Source organism: Delphinus delphis, chromosome 6 (assembly GCF_949987515.2).
Source record: "Delphinus delphis chromosome 6, mDelDel1.2, whole genome shotgun sequence".
In the NCBI taxonomy this organism is placed as follows: Eukaryota; Metazoa; Chordata; class Mammalia; order Artiodactyla; family Delphinidae; genus Delphinus; species Delphinus delphis.
This window is the reverse complement of record NC_082688.1, coordinates 95,998,292-96,012,779: the sequence shown is the minus strand read 5'-3', so window position 1 is coordinate 96,012,779 and position 14,488 is coordinate 95,998,292. Positions and strand designations below refer to the sequence as shown.

At 40.4% G+C, this 14,488-nt stretch overlaps 1 protein-coding gene across 3 annotated transcripts in view; it reads right to left on the bottom strand.

Moving 5' to 3' along the window:
* The window catches only part of LOC132426755 (contactin-associated protein-like 3), a 187,730-nt gene that overhangs the window by 39,036 nt on the left and 134,206 nt on the right, over positions 1-14,488 (bottom strand). For all 3 annotated transcript variants that reach the window (XM_060013541.1, XM_060013543.1, XM_060013542.1), the window contains 2 exons: positions 4,543-4,740; positions 785-941 (listed from right to left, as the gene is read on the bottom strand). In XM_060013541.1, the coding sequence (XP_059869524.1) occupies positions 785-941; positions 4,543-4,740 (355 nt within the window). The remainder of the gene's footprint in view (positions 1-784; positions 942-4,542; positions 4,741-14,488) is intronic.

Sequence of the window (14,488 nt, the reverse complement as noted above, 5' to 3'; positions counted from 1 at the left end):
GTATAACCCTGGATTGTGAGCTTATTTTTGGTGGCATTTTATCTGTGGGAATCCTGTGAGGTCTGTGTGAAGGGGGAGGGCAGGCCTCCAGTGAGAATCTCATGTAATCCTATGATGAGCCAGTGGTGCTGCCAACCTGTGGCTATGTTAACTTAATTTGAGGACCATCCAAGTCATATAAATTTGGGCTCCAAATCTGTGTGAGGGCAAGTCTGTAGACATGAGTTTTCAGGGAGCTATTTTTTTCTACCCAGAGTGCCTACTGGATGATTTGTCCTTGTCTACCTTTTCTTTGGGTATGCAGCCTTCTGAGACCTCCAGTTGCATGGAGAGCTTTGTATTCTGTATATCCTCTTTCATGGACTCAATGCCTTGTCTGGTTTCCCCTGTGTGGCCATTTAAGAAAACAAAACTGGCAATTAGGAAGGTCAGCAAACAGCCCTGGGTCAGCCAAGGGGTGGTCATCTTATTAACTGGATTAACTTAACTTTAAGAAGTCAGATATTTCACTTTCAGTGAATGGGAAACATTAATTCCTATTTTGTCTTACTAGAAAAAGAAAATGGACATGATTAGTTACTCACAAGTAAACAAAAATAGCTACCTAGTATTTTAGGCTTCAGATTAATGATATCATACACATCAAAGCTTATACTTTTAACTTGCTAGGGAATACTTTAATTTTTTCTCTTTATTATACTGTGGTGTCCAATGTCTGCCTAAGGTACATCGTTTAAGCAATAAAAAAATTACAGTTTGCACAGGGAAATTATATGGAAATCACCATTCATTCCGGTCAGCATCACAGTTGCAGTAATATTGAGAATCAATGCAGTTCCCCTCTAATCCACAAGTACATTTTTGAGCATCAGGCAGAGAACCTCCCCAGTAAGTGTGTGTTTCATTGGTTCTTCCAACCCACCAGCTCACTGGGGTTCCATCTGAAAGACAAGTATGAGAAAGGTGACACCTACTTTGCCCCCCACTACCTGCCTCCCCAATATAGTTCCTTTACTTCCCTCTATTTAAAACATAGAGAGACTACTTTAGAAGTGAGCATATTTTAACTGTGCAATAGGATCATTTTTAAGAGGACTTCCAACTGTTTAAAAATATATATTTTAATGTCAAAACTTACGTTGTCACCAAATTTTTTTCTTTTAACAGAAAATGAGCATGTAGTCCTTAACTCATTCAGGCACGATATTTACAAACTTTTCTTGAGGACTCCACTTACATAATTTCTTTGGAAATAACTTTCAAGAAAGAATTGTCATCAAAATAAAAACCACAGTAATTTACACACTGAATCTAAAATCTGTTTCAGATCCTAAAATGCCATTAAAATGTTTAATGTTATTATAAGAAATATGGATTTCTTTCACTTTATTTATTAGCTAAAAACACTGGCATGTGTTTAAGACATGTACTTCCTAGCATGTCCTAAAAGTTTCTTGGAGACGTGCTCCTTCTTATACTGAATGGGTTGCTCTGTATTTGGAAACTAAAGAAATGGCACTGATAAGCCTTCTTCATGCCTGAGGTGTCTTCGGCTTGAGCAAGTCCGAGACAACTACACCAAGTTCTTCAGCTCATTCCCCTCCTCAGTGCAACGTATAATTAAGTGACAGGGCCAGAGGCTGCCTCAGCTCTGCAGGACTGCTCATTTACATTAAAGATGCTGCTGAGGCCCCAGTGTGGGATTACAGTACACCTGGGGGAGGATGATCAGAAAAGATGGCGCACACGGGAGGGTGGAGGGGAAACAGTCCCTAGTAAACAGAGAATCAGGGCAGGAGAGGAAACGGAAGTGACATCAATTCTGCAAAGATGCCTGTCCATTTTCATGTGCTCTTTCAAACTCTTAAATTGTTCCCATCAGGCCCCCACTAAGAATCTGAAATAACTTTCTCCCTAACTTACAATTGCCACTGCTCATTATGGCTCCCTGTTCAATGAGACTTCTGCTTCTGCTGACAACCTCTCAGCTGGTAAACACATGGACTGCATTCATTACCACGCACTGCAGGCCCAGTGGGTGACATGTGTGCCAAGAAATCAATATCAATCATCTTTTTTTTTAATGTGTTGAAAACATCTTTAGGGAGTGGAAGATCTTTTTAGTGTATTATTTAATAGGTACTTAATAGACATTTTTCAAAATTCCATCTTAAAAATGTAATTATTCAACATCCTCTTTCATCGACTTGAAGAGCAAAGAAATCATTATATGCCAATGTGTTACTGTGTGTTTACATTTTTCTCTCTAAAGTGAAAATCATTAAGTGTTTTCTAAAGGTACAAAATGCATGTGGCTCCATTCAAGATTCCTTTGAGTAACTTAGAGAATTTGCATAAGAAATAATTAGGAATAATATGAAAAAGAATTAGAGGCTGAAATGAAAAGGAATAGGAGAGATATCAATGACCAGGGTGCACGGCTCTACTTCCTCAATTATTTTAGCCCATAGTTCACTGTCCTTCACTCCAGCCACAGCTACAATCCTCAATGACCTTAAGCATTCATAGTATGGTAACCAAATGGTTTCCTAGAGTCAACACTTACTGTCATACAACTTCCTCTTTAGCCACCTGTAATCATATCCCCTGAAACTATATGTAACACAGAGACCTTAAAGATGCTGAAGGAAAAATGTTTCAGAACCCTAGCAAGATCCTAGGCCCTCTGCTCCTCCCTGGCCCTCTTGGAAAACAAAACTTACACAAGAGCTGCTGCACTGAGGCCCCAGACTTGCTATATCTCCTCTCAAGATTACCACCTCCTCAGTCTCCTGATAACTTCTGAGAATTTGAACAGTGGAAAATTCTTGAGAGAGAACTGAATTTTGACTGACATTCCCCAATCTACCCTATAAAATTCCTAAGCTACTTGTTCCCCACATTGCAGTCCCCTTGTACTGTTTTCACATTGCAACCTTCTAATGAGGGACCCAGGCTTTGTTGTGTTCACTCCTTCCACACAAGAGTAGCATCAAAGCTCTGCACACCCATTTGTATCTATTGATAATACCGAGCAAATTAGTGCAACAATTTAAAGGTGTATTGGGCTACACTATTTGCCTGCCTCAACTCAACCTTAATTAAACACTTCTGGAAATATATAGGTCTGTAGTGAATTTTTTTAAATTAAGTTTGTACTAACAATCCTCCAGTAGCAGCATATAAGAAATGCAAATAACTTGGCATGTATGGTTAATGAAGGCCCTTATTTTGTTTTTTTAGCAGGTGTTTATTAAGTTTATAAGTCTTTCCATCTTTCCCCCCAGCCCCAATTAAATACTTGTTTAAATATTTGTTTTTGTTGCTGCTGTTGCTGTTTTATATATTTATTAACATATCGAAGGGCTAACAATTGAGCAACCACATGCAAATCAATAGGCAGACACTGGCCCTCCAGGCAGGAATTCTTTGCTGATCTGGGTCGTGTCCAGGTTCTGGAATAGACCATCTGCTAGTTTGTATGCGTTTGCTCCATGACTCACTGGGTGGTTTTGTTTTATGACTTTGTTAGTGGTTGGTTCCAACACTACTCTGTCTTTGCCTCGTTTTCCCTGGTTAGACAACCCATAACAATAATTTACTCTCCTGGAGGCAGCTTTCTCATTCTTCTGGGAACATACAATTTTAGCTCCGTGATCTATTTGGCATCAATCAACTAACAGTAAGTACTAACTAGCACTAACTGTAAATTCAATAAACTGGAGAGATGCAAATAAGTAGCCTTTACTTCATGCCATTTATAGATGTGGTGCAATTAAGTTCTGGCAAGGTTAGTGTCTTAGCTCTGAAGACTCAAAAAAGATAAAATGATTTCCTGAGTCCCATAGCTGCTGAGTGACAGGGACTTGTCTAAGTCCTAAGAGCTTGAACTCAGAGAACCTGCCTACTGCCCTCTGCTCATTCCACTCCCCAGATGCCTAATCAGAGAAGGGGCAGGCCAGCCTCCAGAAAGCCAAGCAGTTTCACGAAGGCAGTGAGGTTGCACATTCCAACAGAATGGGATTTTTCAAAGGAAAAAAATATAAAATTAAACATAAGAATTTTCAAAAGAAGAAAAGATATGAGAAATAAACTAGTAGCACTTACGTTGTGTGAAAGAGACGGGGATACCAACATTGTTCCCCAATTAACAATTAGCCAAGACACTAATTGCATTGTCTATGAAAAAGAATCTCATGGAATAATCACCTCCAGATCACTAAGCCATGTTGTTGTGAGCAATCCTTCCCAAGATAAGACAGAATTAAGATGTCCCTGCCCTTCATGGCAGACGAGCACTGAGCATTCCAGGGGCCTCCTTAGGAGGCTTTTACTGCTCAGTTGCCCAGTTGAGTCTAGGGAGAAACTTCAGATCATTCCTGGCTTTGAGCAAAGACCTTGGTCTTCGCTCCAAAGAAGAGTATCCCTGTCACTTCAGATGTGATCCGGGCACTATGGGCACAGATTCTCATGCATCTCTGGCAGGCCATTGTGACCTGTGGGGACTACAGCCCACAATGTCTGATTACTCTGATTACTCACCATGGGGAGTTGAAAGCCTTGACTTCTTGCAGTGGAAAGTCAGCTTCTGTTGGCAGTGGTCCACATAGTCAATTATGGCCTGGAGCTGGTCCATGCTGGCTGTGTACTTGAAAAACACAGGATGGGGGCTTTCTCCATTTGAGCTTTTGACACTAACCAAGTGGGAGCCATTGTGCTGCACTGAGGTCCATGCAGTGTCTGGCGGGCAGAAGAGGGGTTGGGAGGGAGAAAGGAGACCGTGATGAGAATGGAATAATTAAACATAAATATGGAAATCAGAAGCATCTTTTATCTGAATTAAGGTTTTTATTTTTGTAGCAATCAGAGCTCTTTGACATTGGAATCAGAGAGTGGAATTCTTAAAATGTTGACAGTAGGGATTCTCTTTATTGAAATTTGCATTACCATTACTATAGTCAACATTGTCAGGGGGTCAATTTTTTTAATTCTGTATTATAATACTCAAAGTTATAAACAGAACTTTTTGGCTTTTATTTTTTTCTTTCCATTACTATAAGAGGAAAGCTAAAGATTATCGTGTATATACTTATGTTTGTAACAAGCATATTCCTCATCTCACTGAGCATCTTTTCCTCTGATAATCAAAGAAATGTATACAAGACACATTTGAGGAACAAGCAGCCCCCAAAACCATTATTTTGATCATGCAAAATAATGGAAAATAAGTATTTTTGACAAAAATTGACAAATAATGTGTCAGCAACTCGTTCAATGGCCAGCAATAAAAAACACAGAGCCTTGGGGTATCTAATATAACAATTCCTAGCAGTAACCATTGCTACATGAATGTCTGCTGGAAAATTCTGGCATATTTCTGTTACATGGATTACCTATATTTTTCAAGAGATTTAAAAAACAATGCACACTTCACAATATTTATAACAGAAGAAAAACACCTTGACTTCTTTTATCTTCCCCAAAATAACCTCCCACCATGAATGTATAGAAGCTCCCACAGTATAAAAGGCCCATGGCTCAGTGGCTAAAAGGCTGAGTTCAAGCTGCCTTAATTCAGCTATATTTATAATGTCATGTCATATAACTTCCTCTGTAATAAGTATTTGATAAAATGATCAGTATCCACACAAACTGGCCATATTACAGGGGCAGGAAACAGCCTTGTGTTTATTTTTTATTATTTTTTAATAGCTAATACATGAGCAAGGTTCAAAAATCAAAACAATGCTGCATGGAACTCAGTGAGGGGTCCCCTGCTCCCTTTCTGCCCTGAGAGTTTGGGTCTGGGAAAAACCTACAGCCATGCTGGTGTTTGCAAACCCTTAACACATCAAATACATCCAGAGATCCAGGGAAAAGAACCCTAAGGGCCATGGAAAAACCTCCGATTCAAAGCCTATGGAAAAGAACATCACAAAATATGCAAAAACTAGCCAGGACAGGAACAAACTGTGAGTCAGCATGACTAATGCAGTTTTATATTCAATTAGGAGAAAAGACTTAACGGATCACCTGTCTCTCTGCTCACTAAAGGGGGCTGTGAGTGTTCCTATGGCAACTTGAAATCCATAGATTGTGTTTCCCCCTTAATCATGTTTTCACTAGACATTTTATATTTCAACATTTTCCTGGAAAATTACTTAAATGCGTCTGGCATTATTTTTGGTAATTACCTACTCCCATTCATCCTCAGGGTTTCTTCCATCAAATGAAATGAGGGTACAGGGAGGCATGCAGAAGGCTGTGTTAGGCTTAGGAGTTCATCAGTTCCCATGCCACTGTGTCATTTATTTTCATGGCTTAGAGCACAAAGAAAAATGATGTGCCTGAATAGTTCATACAGGCTAGTGGTCAGTATGATAAATTTATGGTCTTGCATGGTTAAGGTGTAATAATAGAAATCTTTTGAAGTGGAGAGAAGGGAAAGGTTGAAAAGAACCTCAAAACTGCCCTTCTGAAAAAATACTTTAAGTGGTTGCCCTTTCTAGAAATATTATTTAAAAGACCCCAACAAAGACACATTATGTTTCCCTAATATTCCACAACATATTATTTCAAAACTATGAGTAGAAAGGAACCTTTGACATGACACGTAATCTTAGCCTTCAAGCACGAGGAGACAGACTAAGGAATTTAAGTGACCAGCATGATGGAAAAATACTTAGCTGTTACTCACGGTAGTCTGAAGCATAATTTTGGATCTGAGGTAATTAATTTTAATAGTGGTCAAATTTAAACAGGAATTTTGAACTATTGTTGAATTAGACCCTATCAGAACATGTTCATCCAACTCACTGGAGCCTCTCCTCTGCACAGGAGCAGGGTGGCCATTGGTGGCACCTGGTTGACCGTTTGCTCGGACAAATGAACCTGCAGCCAAGTTAACTTGCTGGTTTGGTTTGGTAAGCAGGATATAAATAATGACATTGACTTACCATATCATATGACATCCTCCTCCTTCTGTTTGTTTTGCCAACTTAGATCCACTTTGCAATTGGCAACACTTCCTACACTTTGTAATAGACCTCTGAACTATACAAGGAGTCTTTCATAGCAAAACAAGTGGTTGGATGGAAAAAGAACCAGATCTTTATTCTACAGATTCAGGTAAACACACATTGAAAGCATATCTGCTATGCTTATTTCAATCTCCCTGAGAAAAAAAGACTTCACGAAAAATAGGATGCCTTTATATTTTGTGGGACCATCGCTCATGATCTGGAAATTGACCTCGAGGAAAGTAAAGGCAAAAATCCCTTCTCCCACAGATGCCTGAAATGAAGTCCAATTTGTGTCCAAACACCACCTCTTTGGAAATGAAGCCAGCTGCCTCTGTTTCTTCTGATGGGAAGAGGGTACACATTCTGAGAAGACTGGGAAGGCAATATGCCAAATGATTTAACTTGTCACATCTATCTCCACGTAAAGCTGGTCAAGAAGATGCACTCAGGATGATAAATAAGGACAGACTGATGTAAACACTAGCAGCCATTCCTGGATCCACAAAAATAATCTGAATTCTATAATAGAGACCCACAACAGCCTTCTCAGAAGTTCTCCCCCTGTGTTACTATCCAGAGAGAAACACTGTTATAACCTTTTATCCAGCCCAACCCTCTGGCCACACAGATAAGAGAAATGGAAGTCTAGAAAAACTCACTTGCCCAACTTCACAAAACTATGTAACTTTGCCACACATTTCTAAGCAACCCAGCATGAGTCGCTGAGCTTTCTGAGTAGGTAAAGCTCTCAAAGAGTGCTGAGGTCTGTAACCTTCCCAGAGTGCCTTACCCATCTGAGCCCTCTACTATATTTCCAATGAAAAATCTCCAGAAGAAAACAGAACTAGATCCTGGGCATTTATGTGCCCATAGTGCTGGTAATGACCAACTGCGTTGCTCTGAATGTCCAGTGGGTGCCCTGAGGAAGGCAACGGTCAGCTCTCACCTGGCCCTGCCCTAGATCTCAGAGGCCCTGGGCCCTGCCATGTCATCTGTTTGTCAAAGCCAAGGATGACTGGTGTGTGTGTTTTATTGAAGGGGAGAGATGACAGCTCTAAGCAGACAGTCTCCAGGCCCTGGGAGGGCCCAGAGGTGGCACTCAGGCCATCCCCACACCTGTGGGTCCCTCTTGATCAATATTTGTATGAAGACCCTCATAAGGGCTGCCACAGATCTGGGGCCTTGAGGCTTTTCATGATTTCTTTTAATATTCTGAACACAAGAAAATGCTATAAGATACAACTGGATATCCTCAAGGGAATGCAGCTACTTCACAGCCTTCTTCCCTAGGATTTCAGAGGGTGATATTTTCACTTACTAGGTCACACTGAATACAATTTTGTGTGTCTGCTCATTCATAAGGGTAGACATCTGCTATTTAACATGAACTGACACTTACTCAACACGACATACATTGTCTTGAGGCAACATGTACGTGTGCTTGGCCCTGTGCCTAAAACCTCCCAAGAGCTCAGTTACTGGGAGATATTATTAGTGCTTTCCCTTGTTTATCAGCCTACCACACAGCACAAGCGCAAAGTAATTTCCTCAGAGAGTACATTATATATGCAATTATAAAATTAGATATGGACAGAGTACAGGGTCATGGTCAATGAGAGATATGGGTTACAATCTATGGTCTTGGAAAAGTCAAAAAAATCCTCTGAGCCTCCAATTCCATATATGGTAAATGGGGAAAGTGGACCAGGCAGCATCTAAAGACTGAATGCTATTGTCTAGCCACCTTTGAATGCTAAGGCAATGAACCAAGCATGCTGCTGGCCTAACTGCTCTCTGAACATCTATGTTTATTGTTCATCAAGACCATTCACTTTGTCCACACATAAGGCCAGGGCAGACTGTGTGGCTGACAGAAAAGCAGGAAAATAAACTTTCCTGAAGCTTTTGTCTTTTTTCCCTTTGGGCACAGTGACAGAACCTGCTCTAGAAATTCTGCATTGCCAACCACACTAGGCTGCCTGCTTTAGGAACTACCTTTACAAGCTGCAGGAGGCCAGCCAGAAAATGTACCCCCAGTGGGGGCAGGAAGGGTTCTTTCTAGGCAAAAGCCAGGATAAAAGAGATGCAGGTTCATGGTGTATGAATCAATACCCATTCTATAGAGGGCTTTTAAAAAAATGACATGAGTTATGTGTAAAGCAGTTGGGCTGACTGCCCTTTGCTAAACCACAGTGCTGGAGGCCTGACACAATTTTTTTTTTTTTTTTTTTTTTTTTTTTTGCGGTACGCGGGCCTCTCACTGTTGTGGCCTCTCCCATTCTGGAGCACAGGCTCCAGACGCGCAGGCTCAGCGGCCATGGCTCATGGGCCCAGCCGCTCCGCGGCATGTGGGATCTTCCCGGACTGGGGCAAGAACCCATGTCCCCTGCATCGGCAGGCGGACTCTCAACCACTGCGCCACCAGGGAAGCCCCTGACACAATTTTTGACACAGGGAAAAGGATGTTTAAGAAACACAATTGTGTATATTTTAACCCCAAACTCCTGATTTATCCCCCCGCTTCCCCTTTGGTAACCATAAGTTTGTTTCCTATGTTTGTGGGTCTATTTCTGTTTTGTACATAAGTTCATTTGTATCATTTTTTTTAGATTCAACATTTACGCTCTACTATATATAAAATAGATAACCAACAAGGACCTACTATATAGCACAGGGAACTATACTCACTATTTTGAAATAACCTATAAGGGAAAAAAATCTGAAAAAATAGATATATATGTATGTATTACTAAATCACTTTGCTGTACATCTGAAACTAACACAACATTGTAAATCAACTATGCCTCAATAAAAACAAGAAAAGAAACACAATTGCTTGGTTTGCATAAAGGCAAGTGACTCAGCAATAATAATGAGTAAAAAGTTCTGGATTATTAACTTGTTGAGTCAATAAATCAAGATCTGAAGGTGCAATGGGCAGGGATGCCATAGACCCAGTCCTCAGCTTGTTCATCAAGCCTCCAGGTGATTTTTATGGACTGGAAGTTGAATCACTGCTCTGCCTGCAACCTATCTTCTTTCTGTGACAATCATTCTCACAATGCAAGGTCTGAGAAGCAGTTTCTGAACCTCACAACTATGAAAATAGCTAACAACTACCCTGGGTTTAGGGTGGGCACAAACAGTTCTATCTCTCAGTGAGTAGAGCCATTGGCCTTCCTCATCTTGTCATCAAAGAAGTTATGTTTTGTTTCTTCTGTTTAGAAAGGGAATAGGTCTGTCAACAAATTGCACAGGCAGTCCATTCAAAATAGCTTACTATTTTGTCTTGTTTTGGTTGTCTCTGTACTAAAGGTACTAAAAAATACATGCAGAGTGTGTCCTAGTACTACATTTTTAAAGGCTATTACCAAGGATATAATTTTTTTTTCATTCTGAAATCTGATTTTTTTTTTTAGGCAAGTTTAAGTTTATTTATTTATTTATTTATTTATTTATTTATTTATTTATTTAACGTCTTTATTGGAGTATAATTGTTTTACAATGGTGTGTTAGTTTCTGCTGTATAACAAAGTGAATCAGGAATACATATACATATATCCCCATATCTCTTCCCTCTTGCGTCTCCCTCCCACCCACCCTATCCCACCCCTCTAGGTGGTCACAAGGCACCGAGCTGATCTCCCTGTGCTATGCGGCTGCTTCCCACTAGCTATCTATTTTACATTTGGTAGTGTATATATGTCCATGCCACTTTCTCACTTCGTCCCAGCTTCCCCTTCCCCCTCCCTGTGTCCTCAAGTCCATGCTCTACATCTGTGTCTTTATTCCAAGGATATAATTTTAACCATTGGTTTAGAATTCTGTTTTTTGTATCTTTTTCCAAGTGTTAGTAATTGTTTTTTAATAATTAGAGAGTGTTTAATTGTCCACAGGCATTGCAGCATCGTGGAGAAGGCAAATTTTTCATAGTGGACATATTTCCAGGTTGGAAGAACAGAATCAGGACCCTAAGATCTTCCTCTATCAATAAGCAGGTTTGTCAGGGGGCACCTCATATGACCCTTGGGCAGTAAGGACCATTTAGCTGTAACTTTGGTTCATTCCTTATATTTTCCCCAGGAAAAATCTGGATTTAAAAAAATTTTCATTAAATATTTTGTTGTGTAGCTGCTGGAGGTAGTCACTGGTCTTTGGACTGGCCTGTGTGTTTCTCTGTCTTCAGCACATTGCTTTCCTTACGGTGTTGAGTTTAATAAAAATCCTTGGTATTTAATAGTATTTGGAAATCTTCACTGAAGCAGTTAACTCCTGCTCTCCATCTTGGGTATGTATGTGTGTCTCATGATCCATTTGATGTTCCATCTCAGTCATAATTATGGAACCGTTACGGCATTGATCTTTTCACATAGAACAAGAATATACTAATTTCAGGAGTTTTACATTAGAGCTAGGCAACTATAAACTTCTCTAAAAACCTTTAATTACCCAAAAGGCATTGTGATACAATAATCTCTATGTAATGTTTGTTCATTTGCAATGTAATGTGAAGATATATAGTTATGAAGTATGCTTTAATAATAGACATTTACACATCAATATAAATCATTAAATTATTAGCAATAATTTTCATGAATCCCTACACAAACACATACACACACATACACACCTTACAGCTCTTAAAACTTTCCAAGATTACGTTAGAGAGTTTAGAAGATAATTTAGAGCATTAGTGTCTCATACTTTATCTTAATACATGTGAACCATTCCTGTTGCATTTGTGGATGCATCAGAGCCACAGGGATTCAGTGATGGATCATTAAACTTCACCCACAGCAACCTATATAAATAGGAACAACAGGATAATTGCTTGGACCGTGAAATGAGTAGCGGCACCAAAATTTTACATCTGCATTGGTTTTATTTCTCCATTCTGTGATGCCCTTTGTTCCCTTTCCATTTTAATTTTTTGGACGATAGAGTAGCCTGTGCCTGCTAAAACCAAAGACCCTCAGCTAAACGACAGTGCTTTCTAAACCCATGTGCACATAAGCATCTCTACAGAAGCTTAATAATAATACAGCCTCTCCTGGGATGCTACCCTGCAGAATCTGGCTGTGGAAAGCAGAGCTTCTCCTTGGGGAACAAACACGTAGGGACCTAGAGAAGCTCTATCCTGCTGCTGGATAGTGTCCACTAGTGACAGTAAAGCAAACAGGAGTCCTCTGGTCAGGTTAAATGAATTTGTAAAGTCACACTCCGAATTCTATTTTTAAAAGGTTGTATTGCCAAGGATGTTATAACCACCCAGTAGGCTTTAAGAAGATACATTACACTTGTTTTATAACCAACAGATCTCCACTATCTAACTAAATGACCAATGGGCAACCCAAACTTCACATATTCACAACTGGAATCCTGGTCTTCCCTTACAAACATGGTCCTTCCCAAGAATTCTCCGTCTCTGTGAGTAATACCTGCACCTTCTTTCCAGGGCTTGGATCCAAATACAGGAGCCCTGCTTGATGCCTCTCTCTCTCTCCATCGGTTAGTCCACCGGTTCTAACTCAACATTTCTCTCCTCCTATTCCTCTGCTCCCAGCCTGCTACCCACCATCACCATCTTGGCTCGATTACTACAGCAACGTCCTAACTAGTCTCCTTGCTTCCTCTTGGTGCCCCACGATGGTTAAAGGCCCAAACTGCACAGCTGGTGTGGATCCTGGACCAGCCCCTTTCCAGCTACGTGACTTGAGGAAAGGCCACCTTCTCGTCCTTCCACCTGAGTCTGTCCAACATGCCAGCTCCCCATGGCTGCAGGCCTTCAGCACTTCCCTCCTCCCTCCCCTTGAAGGCTCCACCTCAGGTTTTCTCAGCGTTGCTTCTTTGATGTGGTTGGCACAGATGTCACTTTCCAACTGCGTCCTTTCTTGATCCCTCTATTGAAAACCGTAACCCATCCTTCTACAGTCTGTGACCCTGTTCCCTGCTTTGTGCTTCTTCACAACACCTGCTACCTTGCAACATGCCAAGTATTTGATTCGCTTCTGTCAATGATCTGGCTCCCCACCCCAGAAAGCACCCCCCACCAGGGGAGGGAGGTGTTCAGATTCACTCCCTGATGTGGTCACAGCCGTGCCTGGCTCAAGGCAGGCGCTGAGTACACATGTGTTCAATGTTGTCAGAAGTTTTTTTGCAACTCTTCAGTTTTGTGCCTTTACTTGGACGTTTCTTCAGGTCACCCGGGGAAGGATATGATTCACATCCTCAGCAGGCAGTTTTCAAGGCCATCGTGTGTGTAAACTGACCAGGAGGGTTAATCAGCAGATTTCACCTTTCCCTCCCTTATTTAGAGGTTCTTTCTCATCTCTAATGTAAGAAAAATCTGCTTGTATATCATCAGGTATTATTCTAAGTTACCTGAAATCAAAAGCTGGGCATCTGTTTTTACTGCCTCTTTGCATTTTGATGATAACTACTCTTCTCTCTGGTGGTAGGGGCCAAGGTCCACTCTGAAAAGGTAACAGCAATTGCAGGGAATCAAAATACATCAGCTATGGTATCAAATTAGCATTAAAACAAAACACCTTTGAGATAGTTACACATTCCAAAGGGGCTTCATAAATATGCACAACTAAAGCTTCATGGGGAATCCTAGACCGCGTTCACTAACATGACTAAAATACTTTTCTTTTATTACAAGCATAAACTGCAGAAGATCGGGCCCTCAGCTCTCAGTTATTCCTCTTCTCAGCAAATACCTTTCCTTATAAACGTGACCTCAGCTTGCCAATAGTTAACTATTAAAAAAATAGCTTCAGTCATTGAAATGTCACTCATTTTGGAATGTGCCAGTTGGGATTATTTCTACCTTTCTAGAATCTTGGCATTTTTCAGTGTGTATGGAACTCTGCTCATAGAATTAACCCAAGACAATATGTATGAAAATCTTTAACATGCCCTAGACTTCTGTGATAATTAAGAACTTAATTGATAAAGGGAAATGTTTTATTGGGATGCTAGCAACTTTATTTAGCTTTCTTTGTCCTCGGCATTTGCTTGAGCCATGGTAATGAAAGAAAATCAAAGCAGGAATTGAAATCACTTGAAGGCCTGTTATAAACCACTGGAGTGCAGTATATCTAGAATGATCCCCTGGGCTGTTTCCTCACATATTTCACTGATCACACATTTTTCAGTAAAGGTAAACCAATGTATTTAACTCTGTCATCACACTTCAACATTTTGGTCAGTATTTATGACAAAATGTTTACCCCAAAGCCCAAAAGAGCCATACTCACACCCAGTGCAATGCTCTGCAAGTTCTTGCATTTTCTGTACCAACTTTGGGGGTAGTTTTGGGGCTGGAAGATATATTTGACTGAATTCAGATCTAATCATACGATTAACCACTGCCAAAATGCTCAGATTTCGTTTCATGTATGAAATGGTAGTAGGTAAAAAACCACACCAGGATTGTAAGCTACTCAGAAAGCATCATCATA